Source organism: Festucalex cinctus, unplaced genomic scaffold (assembly GCF_051991245.1).
Source record: "Festucalex cinctus isolate MCC-2025b unplaced genomic scaffold, RoL_Fcin_1.0 HiC_scaffold_186, whole genome shotgun sequence".
In the NCBI taxonomy this organism is placed as follows: Eukaryota; Metazoa; Chordata; class Actinopteri; order Syngnathiformes; family Syngnathidae; genus Festucalex; species Festucalex cinctus.
This window is the reverse complement of record NW_027520433.1, coordinates 34427-49811: the sequence shown is the minus strand read 5'-3', so window position 1 is coordinate 49811 and position 15385 is coordinate 34427. Positions and strand designations below refer to the sequence as shown.

The following is a 15385-nucleotide window of genomic DNA, read 5'->3' as shown; positions in this document are numbered from 1 at the left end:
GATAATATATGTAAATGTGTTTTTCTATTGTTATTTAGATAGTCCAACAAATTCAGGAGATTTCTCATTTACAGTCATGGATGAATTATTATTGGCACCTCGGGAATTTTTCTCCCAGAATTTGTTGCAAATGTTTTTGGTATCAATGTGTTTCTGTCTTTGATGTGCATTGGAAATACACACACACACACACAAAAAAGTCAAAGTGGACACAATTTTACACAGAATGCAAAAAAATGGGCCGAACTAAATTGTTGGTACCCTCAACTCAATATTTGCTTGCACACACTTTGGAAGAAACTCCACTTTATTTATAAAGCACTTTAAAAGAAGCATGTCTGTATACAAAGTGCTGGACGTGAAACAGAACATGATGCAGTAAAGAGCAGTCGACGTTGCAGTCATCTGACGTATCGAGCTGTCTGCGTATCCATTCGAAACGACACTTTATGTCGATCGTAAAAATTCCAACGCTTTAAAGACGGCACGATTCTCTGGACGGGTGCGTGAAATCTCTCTCTCGCTCTCTCTTTTAAATGTATTTTTATTTATTTTTTTTCAACTTTATTCAATACTCTTGTGAATGACACGCTAGTTTGGATTGCGTTGGTCGGTTCGTTCGATGAGTAGTATTCGGCGCTCTGTTGGTCAGCCTGTTTGGCGTGCGGCTAGCCGTTAGCTAGCTGGCTACGCAGGAGCCACTCGGCGCTGTGCAGCTTGTCAAACTGTGGACCAAAGTGTTGGCGAACGCCGTTTCTGTGCCTACACAAAATGCTCACGTTGTCTGTTCGGGGAAGTGGACGCCGTTGCTGAGCACAAGACGCCAGAAGATCGACTTTCCTTTTCCAACCGACGCCTTTTTCCCCGTTGTGGTTCGAGCTAGCTCCGTGGCTAACGTTAGCATCCCCAAAGATGAAGAAAGGTAGGCCTTCCTTTTAGACACCATCATCATCTTCTTTATCTTAACTAATCGTGTAAACTTAAGGCCGACGTAAAACACGTTTTCACCCATGCGATTGTCCAAATTTGAGATTTCGGCGACTTAATGGATGTAGCTGCTTGAAAGGACGAAAAAGAAAATGTCGCCGAGCGGCTTTGAACCGACCACCACATTTTGTCACTTTTCCGTTTTTCGTACGTGACTGCACCATTTAGTCGTCTTTACACGACATAAGACATAAATAGCTTATCTATCTATCTAATTTGCGTAATTTCTGTAATATGCCACTCCAGAGAGGCTGTCAAATGCCAAACCATATTTTCATGTTATTAAAATAGGCTTATTGGCAGCCGTGAAAATACGAGCAACACATTTTCGGAGAGGATGGTAGAAGGAATAGGTCGTCGCAGAGGAACATGTATAAAATAGGCAGTGGCTATTTTGCCGTGACCAGCAACTCTGCTGCTCGCGTTATTTTTACCGTGAACGGCTCTGATTGGTTAATCGTCGGACAGAGCCAAGCACCGGGCGTGCCTCTTGCCTCGCTTCAAAGTTTTCATTTGGTTTTGTCACCGGCAAGAGGCAGTTATCCGCATTACCGGCCTAACTACGGCGTAACTCTCAGAGCCAATTAATCACGACACATTTCGTCTGTTCAAAGGCAGCAATCGCGTCTGCGGAGAAGTCAGCAACACTTGAATTCTTCAATAAATACGTGAAACAAAGCTGCTCGTTTGCAACTCCCGATTGCCTCAAAGAAATTGTTCAAAAATAAATAAATAATAATGTAGTATTGGATTCGAACCCGTGACATTTCATTTTTGGGGCGATCACTGTCATCAATGACTTCCGTCATCAAGCGCATTTGTCCTCGTTGAGTTGTCTTAACGTCACCCTGTCGCCTCCCCGCCCGGAAGAGGAAGCCTAAGCCGAGCCGGAAGCCGCCACTCGGCGATGGCCATGTCGTCCGGTCCCAGGAACTCGGTGCACCTCCTGCTGCGGCGGGAGCGCGGCTGGCAGACGTGCGGCTCGCAGCGCCTCCTGCACTTGCTGGTGGAGGAGAAGGTGCGCTGGATGAAGTGGCAGAGTCAGGTGAGCGCCAAACGTCTTGTCTCGTTGTCCGCTCCGGCTCACAATTTCCTCTTTGTGCTGGCGCAGAAAGTTGAGCTGCCCGACAGCCCCAGATCCACCTTCCTGTTGGCCTTCAGCCCCGACAGGTGAGGATGGCCCGTTTCGCTCTTCTTTCCTTCCTTCCGCTCGCTCGCATGAAAGCCGTCCCAAAAAAAGAGGTTGGGCCTGTTTTGGTCCCCATGTTGACCCTTTCCCAAGCAAATTTGGATTCCTCCAGTTGGCAACCATGCGACTCCACTTGACTTGAAACATTTTCAACAGATTGAAATTTGAAGGGCAAGAAAAGCTCTTGCAAATGCTTGCCAACTGATGACAAATAAACATTTGCTGCCTTTACAAAATGTGACGCTTGAAATCCGTCCATTTATTCTTTGGCTGTCTTTCCGGAAGGAAGGCCGAAAAGCTCATCTGACGCTTGTTGGCAGTAGATGACGATGGGCTGTAAATGACGGCAATACTTGGCGTCATTTGTGGAAGAAACGAGAGCGAGAAACAAGTGACAAACGTCGTGTTGCAACTTGCAGCACACGCTTGCGCACATTGACGAGGTGACTGGCAAGATGGCGAGCTCCGGATTTTCACACTTGACTTTATTTTTTCATAATCAGATCATGCCTTTGAGATTTGCACTATTGTGTATCCAAAGAAAGACAATCCCGTTTCGGTGTTGTGATGCTTGAAGATGCAAAAAAAAAAAGTTCCTTTGAGCTTTGAATGGTGATGTCGTTTGCTTGCCGATTCTTGAGTATTCTCCGAAGACAAGTGTGTGCAAACGACTTCATCTGTTCACAAAAGAAAAAAGAAGCAGTTTGAGGCGTGTGTGTCTTGAATAAGAGGAATGAATTGGTCTGCAAAATGTGTGGCTGATGACATGACCTGGTCCAACGTAGTCTCGGGGGTGCAAGTACTGCACAGGGGACAGGACTTGGGTCTGTATAACCGTCAAGTCCAGCGGTTGTGTCTGGAGCATAACGACTTGTTTGTGTGTGTTTGTATGGCAACGCTCTTGAAGGACGCTGATGGCCTCCACGCACGTCAACCACAACATTTACATCACGGAAGTCAAGACCGGCAAGTGCCTCCATTCCCTGGTGGGCCACCGCCGGACCCCCTGGTGTGTGACCTTTCACCCCACCATTCCTGGCCTGGTGGCCTCCGGGTGCCTTGATGGCGAAGTTCGCATTTGGGACTTGCACGTGAGTTCAGCAACACGGCCCGAGACTGGCCGGGCCTCCCCGCCATCAAGTCCGACCTAACCGTACCCTTTTTTTTGTTTTTTGTTTTTTGGTAGTATCGTTATTGGGTCCCATAACCACGTTAGAGTGACGGGAGCACAAGACAAAATGAATCGGCCATGATAAACAAGAAACCGTCCGCAACGTCGTCGAATTTCTCGCTTATCTGTCGATGTCGCAGTGCAAGCAAGTCAATTTCGTGACTTTCACGCCGTCGGCGTTTGTTTGGCAGACCAATCGCCGTCACGCTTTCGTTTAGAATTGGGAAGAAGTAAATGTGCTTTTTCCATCCCATTTGAATGACTGTATCATCAATTGCATCACATCGCTAGCAAACAGCCAATCCGACAGTGGCCGATGATGATGTCATGCTACGGCAACTCCAAACATTATGAACCATAAAAAAAAAAAAAAGGTTCTGATGTGCTACTTTATTGTTTCTATTTGTTCCTTCAATTCACCTTGAACTGTTGTTTCTATGTTGGAACTAGGAATTTTTTATTTATTTATTTTTTAATTCTCTTTGAAATGAAAATCAGTGTTCTCAGTTTAGGTACTTTTGCTTTTATGACACATTCCCTAAAGTCTGTCTTGGTAGAAGAATTATCAAGTATAGTTAAGTACATTGAAAACAAAACAAAACATTGTACTGTTGATAATGGGAACGCATATTGGCAATCTAAACGTCATCTTTTCCTTGTGTAAATTCATTTGAGTATGTTGAATCATGTGACCATTTTATTTCTAGTGTACAGTAGATTTATTTACAGGGCCAAAAAATATCAGCACTAGTATTGCAATATTTCTATTTGGAAAAATCCATCTTCAGGCATGATCTCCCACAATAGAACGGAAACATGTCACGATTGCTCAAAGACCCTCGTTAGGCGATAACTTGAGCAGTTGCAAAGGTTGCGTTTGACTTTTCAAATGTTCAAATCATTCTTCAACCGAGAAAGTCACTTAGGACTCGCCGCAGACAGTAAAATTGTAGCGAAAGGAAACGTGCACGCTGGAAGTGCGTTTGCCGGCCGCTTGATCCAATGTGCTGAGTGTGTGCGCGCGTTGGCAGGGCGGCAGCGAGAGCTGGTTCACCGACAGCAACGTGGCCATCGCCTCGCTGGCCTTCCACCCGACGGCGCAGCTGCTCCTCATCGCCACCAACAACGAGCTGCACTTTTGGGACTGGAGCCGACCGGAACCCTTCGCCGCCGTCAAGACGGCCAGCGACGCCGAGCGAGTGCGGTGGGTCGCCGCCGCCTCCTTGCGCCGTGATCACGTGACTTGACACCAGCGCTCGGGCGCGACAATTCGGCCAAATGTCAACCAAATTCGCACCTTTCTCAAAAAGCTTTCTCATGGCACAAAAAGGATGGTGGTGCCGTGTGTGCAAACTGTGAAGGGACCCTGAAGGCACCACCATTGTGGTGCTTCTGCCATCCCCGTTCATCAACTTTCATCTTCTACACTTTGCATCATGCACGCATGGCACCACACTGCCCCTAAGAGGCCAACGAGTATAAACAGGAACAGCCGTTTGGCTTTTTCTTGCAATTATTTGTTGAAGAGGATCGTTGACAAGGTCCCAATAGGATTGTGACAATCCAAGTACAAGATGAAATCAATGAGATTGGAAAGATGTCATGCGATGCGGCAGATTGAAAATGCAGGAGGCTTCAATTTCACACAAATCAACGTGAGCCAAAGAATGTCATGTTGAACCCGATGATGCGAGTTTGGAGGAGTTGACGAGACTTCTGCCATAAAATAATATGCAATATTAAATCATGACTTCAACATGGGTCCAAATGCTGCTGCTGATGTAGTTTTTTCCTTTCTTTTTTTGGCACGCCATCACGTCCAGTCTCGCTTGTGATTTTCTCGATACGTGAAGTTGCTCTCGGCACTTCCTGTTGTGCGGCGCGTCAAGCGTTTGCACCGCGGGAGTGACATGCGACCCGGTCCATGACGTGCGTGCGTGCGTGTGTGCGTTCCTCAGGTTGGTGAGGTTTGACCCGCTGGGTCACAACCTGTTGACGGCCATCGTGAACCCCTCGTCCAATCAACAGGTGAGCTGCCGGCGACGGCGGGGGGCCATTCCGGGGCCCCGCCTCGGTCGGCCGGTGCCAACGTTTGTGCGCGTTTCAGAGCGAGGACGACGGCGAGGTGCCCATGGACAGCGTGGAGCTGCCCCACCCTCACTTCCGCCAGCGCTCCTTCTTGCCGCAGCCGGTCCGCCGCACGCCCATCCTGCACAACTTCCTGCACATCCTGTCGTCGCGCTCTCCCGGCGAGCAGGCGCGGCCCCCCCCGGCCGACGCGGCCGAACCGCCCGCCGCCCCCCTGGGCCACTTTGCCAGGACCGAGCGCGGCTTGTCCTTTGTGGGCTGCACCCGCTTCCTGGGCATGGCGTGCATGTGCGGCCACTGCTCGGCCAATCGCGGCCCGGCGATGCCGTCGGACGCCCCCCAGGCCCCGCCCACCTCCTCCTCTGCGGCCCGCACCGAGCCCCGCCAGCCCTCGGAACCCCGCCCCTCCGCATTCACCTCACTCTACCATGGCGGCGGCGGCGGCGGCGAGCCCAACTCGGCCTCCGGACCGGGACCGGACTGGACGCGCAGCTTGCTGAGCGTGAGGGAGGGCGAGGCGGGCCCCAACGTGGCGCCGCCCAGGACCTCGTCGTCGTCCTCGCTCAGCCTCCTGGCGGTGTTGCGTCAGCAGGACGGCTCCTCCCACTCGCCGGTGTACACCTCGGCCAGCGATGGGCGGGGCCTCCACCAGCCAGGGGACGGCTCCAATACCAGCAGCGGGCACCACCCCCTGTGGGACGGCTCCCGCTCCAACCCCGCCTCCTTTCGCAACGTGCTGCAGTGCAATCTGAGCCGCTACTTTCTGGAGATTGAGCGCATGCGGGACCCGGAGCCCCCGCCGGGGGGCGCCCAGGAGCACAGCCGAGAGCTGGTGAATAACAACGCCGACTCGGACGGAGCCGGACCCTCCTCGTCCGCTGCCGTCATCCATTACCAGCCTCCGGCCCCGCCCCCTCCCGCCTCGGACCCGGGCGCCCCCGGCGGGGGCTCTCGCGGGCACCTGAACCGCTGCCGGGCGTGTCACAACCTGCTGACCTTCAATCATGACTCTCAACGCTGGGAGCGCACCAACCAGACGTCCTCCACCTCGTCCGCCTCCGCCGCGGCATCCTCGCCCTCTCCGGCGCCCGCCCAGCCGGTCCCCAGCGCCGGGGGGGCCGCGGAGGGCGAGCGGCAGTCGGAGCAGACGGTGGGCCTGGTGTACAACCAGGACACGGCCCAGTGGGAGCGGGTGTACCGACAGGCCACCGCCGCCGCCGCCGCCGAGCCCCCCGAGGCCTTAAGCCAGGAAATGCCCGTGGATGCCACCGCCCTGGACGACGACGACCTCAGAAGGTAGGCGGGGTGGGGCGGGGGGCGAGAAGTCTTTGCCGATGCCCGTCTTCACCTCTTTTTGTCTGCCAGGAGACTTCTGGAGTCTTCGCTGATGTCTCTGTCTCGCTACGACGTGACGGGATCTCGGGACCACCCCATCTACCCCGACCCGGCGAGGTAAGCCGCTCGGTTGCGTCGGCCCCGGATGAGCCGCCGCGTGCGCTAACCCGCGCGGCTCATCCGGCGCCGTCCAGGTTGTCCCCGGCCGCGTACTATGCGCAGAGGATGATCCAGTACTTGTCCAGACGGGACAGCATCCGCCAGCGCTCGCCTCGCTACCAGCAGAACCGCCTGCGGGCCATGTCGGCATCGTCGGCGGCGTCGCCTTCTGACGGGCCGTCCGCGAGCGCGCCGGCGCCGGCGTCCGTGGACAACGCGGACGTGGACTTTGATGAGCTGGAGTGAGTCGGCCGGCGCTGGTGACGGGCGTGGCCGTCGGCGGCAGCGGCTAACCGCGCCCTTGTTGTTGTTTCAGTGATAACGGCGAGCGAGCGCGGCACAGGGCGCCGCGGAACGCCAGGATGTCGGCGCCATCGTTGGGTCGCTTTGTGCCAAGGTGAGTTTGCAGCCGTCATTTGGGAAAATGACACACGGGTGTGTTTCTGGTTCAGTCATCAAAAACTCATTTCCTCCCAGACATTTTAGAAAATGTCCAAATATTCAGTACCCACACGATATTCTGTTCAATAATTAGATGTGAACCCAATTTGCCAAATGACAGAGTAAACTCTGTCCCCTTCTTTTCTCATGGAAAATGGAGGATGCAGCAAATGACTCCCATGGACCCTCAAACTGTCTTTATTTGGTATCAAATGGGGAAAGATTGTCATCTACTGCTGATGTGCATTAGGAAAAAGATGATGATGATGATGTCGTCTGGCGAGAGTGCCGCTTATAGACGAGATATGTCGGGTCCTCGGCGCACCGCGCGGCTCATTTGCAAGAGGAAGCGGTGACCGCTGCGCAACCTCTTTGGAAACGCACCGATTGAATTTCAACATTTCCAAAGACAAGTTTGCCAAATGCGCAAGCATCTTTTAATTCTGCTCGATTGTTTTCTGGAAACGCGTCACCAGATTGATGCTGTGATTGTTTTGGCGCAGGCGCTTCCATCTTCCCGAGTACCTGCCGTACGCCGGCATCTTCCACCACGAGCGAGGCCAGCCCGGCTTGGCCACGCACTCGTCCGTCAACAGGGTGCTCGCCAGTAAGAGCGCCCGCCTCCCTTTCCATTGCAAACGCCACCGGAGACGACTCGTTTGACGTCCGCTCGCTCTCTTCCCAACCAGGCGCGTCCATCGGCGACGGCCAGTCGGCGGTGGCCAGCAACATCGCCAACACGACGTACCGCCTGCAGTGGTGGGACTTCACCAAGTTCGACCTGCCCGAGATCAGCAACGGTACCCGAGCGCTAGCTGATGCGCCATCTTGGCGAGCTGCCTGTTGACGTTTGTTTTGCGCGCAGCCTCGGTCAACGTGCTGGTGCCCAACTGCAAGATCTACAACGACGCCAGCTGCGACATCTCGGCCGACGGGCAGCTGCTGGCCGTCTTCATTCCCAGCAGTCAGCGCGGCTTTCCCGACGAGGGAATCCTCGCCATCTACTCCCTGGCGGCGCACAACCTCGGCGAGATGCTCTATACCAAACGATTCGGTAGCGTTCCCGTCCTCGCCTCCGTCCGTCCGTCCGTCGTTTTTTTCATCGCCGTCCCGACCGTGCCGCTTTTGCTCCCGCAGGTCCGAACGCCATTTCGGTCAGCTTGTCGCCGCTGGGCTGCTACGTGATGGTGGGCCTGGCCTCTCGCAGGATCCTGCTGCATCCCACCACTGACCACATGGTGGCGCAGGTCTTCCGGCTGCAGCAGCCGCACGGAGGAGAGACCTCCATCAGGGTGAGTGCCATGGAAACGGACAGACAGACGGACAAAGAGCGCTGCTGGCATCCCTGCAAAGCAGGCGTGCCGAATGACAACAAAAGCGTTCAAACAAAAAAAAGGAAGCCTGCGCGTTATGGTTAGTAGAGGATTGACAGCTGTTTGTACATGCAGGTGCGGGCTTTCCCCACCACATTTTATTAGCCCGCCGGCCCACCACGTGTTCCTCGGCCCCCAAATACTGTCAGTAATGACTGGATGTTGTGTTTTTTGTTTTGTTTTTTCTCCACGCCCACTTTGGTGAACATGATTTCTGATTTGGGCATGTGCTTCTTCCTCCCCAAAGCCCACAGCCACATTATCACGGGAGGAACTTTGTCCGTCCGTCCCCAACCACCAGGCTTAGCAAGTTTTCTGGCGGAAACCTGCAGGTGCATTTCAGTCCACACTTGCAGATGTGACGACATGTGGGGTGCCGCAGGGTCCAAAATTCTGGATACCATTTCAATGGTAGGGGGCCAAAACCTCGTACCTCCAAAAAGGTCACTTTTCACGAGAGCCCAAAATCGACGTTTTTATTAACATTGCATCATCGAAGAGAACAAGGCATGTTCAAGACTTTGGATTGGTCAAAATGATTTTTTTTCCCCCCTTCCTCTCTTCAGTCAGCTAGCAGGGTTGGCATTGGCTCATGAAACTTTTCAGCCAATGTGGCTAAACAACATAAAAATCTCCTAGCTGGCCACGACATCACCTGTTTATGTGGCAAAAAAAGTGAGCCTATTCCTCCTGTTAAAGGCAGGCGATGTTGACAAGCCACCAAGGTTTGACAAGGGTTCGTGTCCTGGACTGGTTCAATAGTTGGTCTGCCGTTTCATCTTTTTTTATTTGTTTTTTTTCTTCCCAACCTGTGAGCGGGCCCAGGGGCTCATTTACACTTGAGTTGTTTGATGCCACTTGGGGGCAATAAGTTCCGTTTTGGTGCAGAAACAAACGCATCCTTCCTCAGGTCCTAACAGAACGACTTAGACTTGACTTTAGTGATCCCTTTGGGATGGCTCCCTCTGGGAAATGTTCATGTCCAGCAGCAATAAGAACAGAGAATCAAATAAAACATAATTGAATCAATCAATAAACTTGCTTGCTAGCTTGCTAATGCTCGCTAGCATCAGCATGCTGCTACCGGCAGATGTAAACAATGCATTGCTGTCATTGGCCTTGGAGCAACGTTGATTATAATGCAACCAATCATGTGCCGCGTCGAGGATTGTGGGATTACTGTGTGCAATTTGCATACGGCCATGTTTTTTTGTTTTTTGTTTTTGCACTGCGTACAATGTATGCCTGGCATAGCAATATTTCCCCCAGTGCAATTTTGCCAAATCGGCTGCACCAAAGTGGGCAATATTTCCATCACCTTTTGACCTGGTCAGCGGCGAGGTGACGCGGCGAACGGGGAGCACGCATCCGGCGAGCTTCAAGTTCCTGTTGTTGACGTGCGTTTGACTGAAAGTTGCCAGCTTTTGGTGGAAAATTGAGCCCTTGTGCAAGAAATTCCTGCTTTGTTTGCTGGCTGGCTCGATGATCTGAATGTGTTTCAGATGGTCTTCAACGTGGTCTACCCCATGGCGCCGGACCAGCGGCGTCACGTCAGCATCAACTCGGCTCGCTGGCTTCCCGATCCCGGGATGGGTCTGGCGTACGGAACCAACAAGGGCGACCTGGTCATCTGCCGGCCCGTGTGAGTGCTCACGTGCCGCGAGCCAGCGGATGCCGTGATGCGATTACCGTTGATGCTCACCGGCGACGGGAAGTCTGCTGCCTCGCGACCTTCAATTTGCTTCGTTAACGTTAACGAGGTCGACGCTTCCTGCGTGCGCGCGCGCGCGCCTTCATTAACACGCGTGCGTCTGTTCAGGTTCTACCGCAGCGATGGCGAAAGTCCCGCCGAGTCGGGCGCGGAGCCTTTGTTCGCAGTCAACAACGGCGGAGGCGGCGGCGGGCGGACGCGGGGTTCCGACCGAGCCGGGTGAGTTACGGGCCTCGTCCGCCGGGGCAAACGCCCGCCACGCCAACGCCAACGCCAACGCGCTCGCTTCTTGTTCAGGCCCAGTCGTTCGGGATGGAGGCTGGACCGCGACATGGGATTGATGAACGCCATTGGTCTTCAGCCCAGAAACCCCGCCCCCTCGGTGACGTCGCAAGGAACGCAGACGCCCGTGGTCCAGCTGCAGAACGCCGAGACCCAAACGGAGCTTTCCGAGCCCGGCGACGCCCGGCCGCAAGCCGGTACCGATATTGTGTCTGGCGTGCGCGCTCCTCGCACTTTGACCTTTCCGCTCATCCGCTTTCCGTCTCCTTCCTTTGCTTTAGCCCCGCCTGCGCCCGCCGCTGTCGCGGCCGACGGCCAACTCGAGTCTCGGGACGCGGGAGGACAGGACGGCGGCCGAGCCTTGGCGGAGGTCGCCGCAAATGCAGGTACGTGGCATGCAACGGGAGGGCGTTGGATTTTGAGGTGCGCTCGGCACGGTTGTGTTTTTGAAACGGAATATCACGTGGCGGCGACATCTTTCGAGGACGGCGGCTCGCCTGATTTCGGGCATTAGCTCAGGTGGCCTTGAGACGGCCGTCTGAGGACGCGTTGAACGTGTTTTTGGTTGCAGGCGACCTTCCGGAGGGCGGAGGTTCCGGCGAAGACGCTCTGGCTCGAATCCGCCGCCTGATCGCGGAGGGCGGCATGACGGCGGTGGTGCAGCGCGAGCAGAGCACCACAATGGCGTCCATGGGCGGCTTCGGCAACAACATCATCGTCAGCCATCGGATCCACCGCGGCTCGCAGACGGGCGCCAGGGCCGGCAGGACCGCCGGCAGGGCCGCCGCCGCCGCCTCGGGGTCGTCGCTCGTCGGCCGCGACCGGCCCGAGCGCCCGGCGCCCTCCTGGGGGCCCCGAGCGGACGAGGACTCGCCGTCGCCATCGCCGTCGCCGTTGGGTCCCTCCTCTTCTTCCCCCTCCCCTCACAACAGTTTCCACGGCGACCCGTACAGCAGGTAGTGCCCTCGACGGACCTTCAGTGGCGTCGGCGCGCGCTTGCCGTCACTCCAAAGCGGCGCCAACATTCCTGCCACCGGGGGCGCCGGCTCGAGCGCCGCCTTCCTCTGCCGACCGTTTTTGCGTGCGGCGCCATGTGACCTTTGAACACTTGCGGAACACTGTGACTCCGCCTCTGCTGACGGTTTCTTCCGACTGAAGCTCCTCCCATTTCCGCAAGTGGCACGTGTGCGTGATTTAGCCGCAGCTCGCTGACCTAATGGATCGGAGAGGTGCGAACGGGATCATGTGCCAAACGTGCCGCTCGCGATGCCTTGGCTGTCGGTCGGGTCCCCTGAGCAGAGACTTGAGCGTAGGCCACTCCCCCCTGGCTCCTCTGACTCCTCCCCAATCAAACTAGAAAGGTTTGGCGTTTACATTTCCTCTTTGAAGTACGTGTGCGTGACCGAATGGTGATTGTCAGGTCGCAGGTGGCGTTTCCGCGGCAACCTGGCCAAGCTCCTCCTGGCTTTACTTGATTGGTTAACACTGAAGTCAGCTGGTCACAGCGCCGCTCCCGCTGCCGGCTCCCCAACGCCGCTCTCGTCAGTCTTTACCGGGACGATTAGATGTGATGTCATTAAACAAGTTGGACACTTTTCCTCTCTCGTTTTCTTGTCCGCACTTGACGGATGGATGAGTTGAGCGTTTGTCCATGTCAGCTCTTTGATCAAAAGCAGACGTGATGATGATGATGAGGAGGGAGGAGGAAGGACACGCCGCCGCCTGTTGATGTGAGGCAAGCACGCGACTGCAACTGCTTGAAGACGCGCCGCTGCTCTTCTGCGGGTAAGTTTGCTCGTTTGCCTTCTCCACTCGCTCGACGGCGTCCTCGTTTGCATCTTTGTCGCTCTCGTCCTCGCACCTGTCAAAAAGGTCAATGCAGGAAAAGTTGATTCGGGTTGCAATCATGAGTTTGGAAAAAGTCAACGTTACTTTGAGTTCACCACAAACAACGTGCAAGATTTCAATTTGGATCATTGGGACACCAAAGAAAATGGGAAATTTGAGGATGCGAAATGTTGTGGCTTGTCCTCGTCAAGTGTCTTTGGACTTGATGTGGGCGAGAGGCGCGCTCTGCATTTGGGCCCTTTTGCCAAAGTCTCTTTTGGAGCCGCTTTGTGTTCTTGCTGCTTTTGGAAAACGAAAGCAATGTGACGACGTTTGCTTCCGTCTTTTGTGCGCTTTGGAAGGAAAATGGCAAACGGGTCGGACGCGTCCGCCTGGCCCCGCCTCCCGGTCAACGCCTCCCGCCAGTCCGCCGGCCGGCTGCTTCTGCTGACCGCCGTCGCCGCGGCGCTGAGCGCCGCCACGGTGGCGGGCAACTCGCTGGTCCTCCTGTCGGTCAAGGTCAACCGCCGGCTGCGCACCGTCCACAACTGCTTCCTGCTGAGCCTGGCGACGGCCGACCTGCTGCTGGGCGCCGTCTCGGTCAACGTGTACGCGCTGTACGCGGCGCGCGGCTCCTGGCCGCTGGGCGCCGCCCTGTGCGACCTCTGGCTGGTGGTGGACCGCGGCGTGAGCGCGGCGGCCGTCTTGAACGTGCTGCTCATCAGTTTGGACCGCTTCTTGTGCCTGTGGCGGCCGCTCAGCTACCCGCCGCGGCGCACGGCCAAGATGGCCGGCCTGGCCGTCGCGCTGGCTTGGCTGCTGTCCTTCGCCCTGTGGACGCCCGCCATCCTGTGCTGGCAGAGGGCGGGGGGCCGGCGCCTGATCCCCCAACGGGAGTGTTACCCGCGCTTGCTGGCCAGCCCCGCCGTCACCCTCGCGACCACCCTGCCGACCTTCTTCCTGCCCGCTTTGGCCATGCTGGGCCTCTACGGACACGTGTCGGTCGCCGGCCGCCGGCGAGTGAGCGTGCGCCGCCGCCGCCGCCTCCTGAAACGGCGAGGTGCGGCTTCCGCGGCGAGCGATCCGTCGGAGCGGACCGCCGGCGAAGACGGTGACTCGGCCCGTTCCCGAAGGCACCGCGCGGCCTCGGCGGCGTTGTCCGCCTCCGGCCGGGCCCGGCGAGGGCGCGGGGCGGCGGTCAGGGAGAGGAGGGTGACGCGCACCATTCTGACCATCCTGCTGACCTTCGTCATCACTCGGGCGCCGCACAACGCCATGGCGCTGGTGGCGGCGTTGTGCCGCGTCCGCATCCCGCACGCGGCGTGGCAGGCGGGCCTGTGGCTGGTCTACGTCAACAGCGCGCTGGACCCCGCCTGCTACGCCCTGTGCAGCCCCGCCTTCAGGGTCACCTTCCGCCGCCTGCTGCGATGCGGCCGCCCCGGCCCGCAGCTCTAAAGGTCAGCGGGGTCGTCAAGCTGCCGTTGAAAACGCGGCAACGGGAAATGACATCATCTGCGCTTCTGTTGGGAAGTGACGTCCTCCATGTTGTCAGTTGCTTTGATGAGTGGAGGCGGGACCTCCCAAAGACGCAGATGATCTTCATTCGTTTGTGGCTTATTTCATGTCTGTCTGTTTGTTTGTTTTTAAATTCAATCCAATTTCAGCTCGAGCATGTTGCCATGAAAATGTCGTTTGGCCAGCGCCTTCAGAATCCCGAGTGGAAGTCGCGCACAATCGTTGAAGTGAACGGATCACAGTTGTCAGATCAGTTCCTACAATAAACCAATTTTTAAAAAAAAAAATAAAAAAAAAAAGGAATTGACTGTTGTGTTTCCTTGCACGTTTATTGTTTTTGTCTGTATTTGAACGCACTATGGAAATAAACAAACTGGTTGCTAGCCAATCCAATTACCGCCAGCGTTTGATGTGTATACCCGCTCATAGGGTCCAAATCCAAAATGGATGACGGGATCCGTCCTGCCTTATTGCACTTCAAAGTTGTTTCCTAAACTCAAAATGGCCATGTATGACATTTTGAGTTGAATGTGTTGAGGAAATTGGTAAAGGCTGCAACTGTCGAAGTTTTTGGGAATGATCGTCCCTCATCCCCTGCACACCTTTTAATTAAAGAGTTGAACAATAGAATGAGACCATAACACCAGAATGTTGTGCTTCATTCAAACATTTCCGATCAAAGTTTATACTTCAATCCAAGATTGTTTCGAACAAGCCAACCGGTGTCAGGAATTGGACGCGCTCTGTGATTGGAGCAATTGATCATCATCGGAGCCAAACGATCACTGGCGATTCAAGATGGCGGCTTGAAACCTCAGTAAGTGGTTGCTTGGTTGGTTATGTCAACTCAACACTGCCGCCCAGTGGCAGCGGTATGACTTGTCCGGACGCCACCGTGCAATTTGGAGTCGTTTTTCTAGTCGACAGAAAGACTCATTAAGAATGTTCATGAAAAAACTAGTTAATGATAATGGGCAGACTGTTAAATGTATAATTGCCGATGTGACATTATGAGAATTTTGCTGTGTAACTGTTAAACTACTGCTCGAGTTCCATTGACAATTCCGAACATCCGGGCCTTTCCGGTTTTTCTCCAATGAAATGCAATTTAAATGCCGAAAACAAACATCGGGTTGTTCTCGCTTTTGGCTGTGACTGTCCCACTAAAGTTTGTTGTAGCAGTCAAATGACGTTGCATCACATTTTGGAATCATCCTCACAAATCAAAGATCTCAAGTGCAATGCTTTTCAATTTCATCGAGGAGGGAGGGAGGGAGGGAGAACGGCATTTCAGGCATTTCAGCGAG

At 54.8% G+C, this 15385-nt stretch overlaps 2 protein-coding genes across 4 annotated transcripts; both read left to right on the top strand.

The window, feature by feature from the left end:
* The first annotated feature begins 347 nt into the window (after nucleotides 1-347).
* Nucleotides 348-12331, top strand: LOC144011532 (activating molecule in BECN1-regulated autophagy protein 1B-like). 3 transcript variants are annotated; one of them, XM_077511663.1, is made up of 19 exons: nucleotides 348-502; nucleotides 1858-2032; nucleotides 2099-2157; nucleotides 3084-3267; nucleotides 4379-4551; nucleotides 5306-5375; nucleotides 5455-6731; nucleotides 6801-6887; nucleotides 6965-7171; nucleotides 7246-7326; nucleotides 7874-7977; nucleotides 8060-8170; nucleotides 8236-8424; nucleotides 8508-8662; nucleotides 10246-10385; nucleotides 10563-10673; nucleotides 10752-10933; nucleotides 11018-11122; nucleotides 11308-12331. In XM_077511663.1, exons 2-19 carry the CDS (start codon nucleotides 1895-1897, stop codon nucleotides 11694-11696), a joined length of 3762 nt encoding a protein of 1253 aa, XP_077367789.1. In that variant the 5' UTR covers nucleotides 348-502; nucleotides 1858-1894; the 3' UTR covers nucleotides 11697-12331. The 3 variants fall into 3 exon arrangements, with proteins under 3 accessions (XP_077367789.1, XP_077367790.1, XP_077367788.1); XM_077511664.1 differs by lacking the exon at nucleotides 348-502 and adding an exon at nucleotides 511-922 and having other exon boundaries at nucleotides 1860-2032; nucleotides 7016-7171; XM_077511662.1 differs by lacking the exon at nucleotides 348-502 and adding an exon at nucleotides 511-922 and having other exon boundaries at nucleotides 1860-2032.
* A 150-nt stretch (nucleotides 12332-12481) lies between these two features.
* Nucleotides 12482-14735, top strand: LOC144011535 (muscarinic acetylcholine receptor M4-like). Its single transcript, XM_077511671.1, has one exon. The coding sequence runs from the start codon at nucleotides 12930-12932 to the stop codon at nucleotides 14016-14018; it is 1089 nt and encodes a 362-aa protein (XP_077367797.1). The 5' UTR covers nucleotides 12482-12929; the 3' UTR covers nucleotides 14019-14735.
* The last annotated feature ends 650 nt before the right edge of the window (nucleotides 14736-15385 follow it).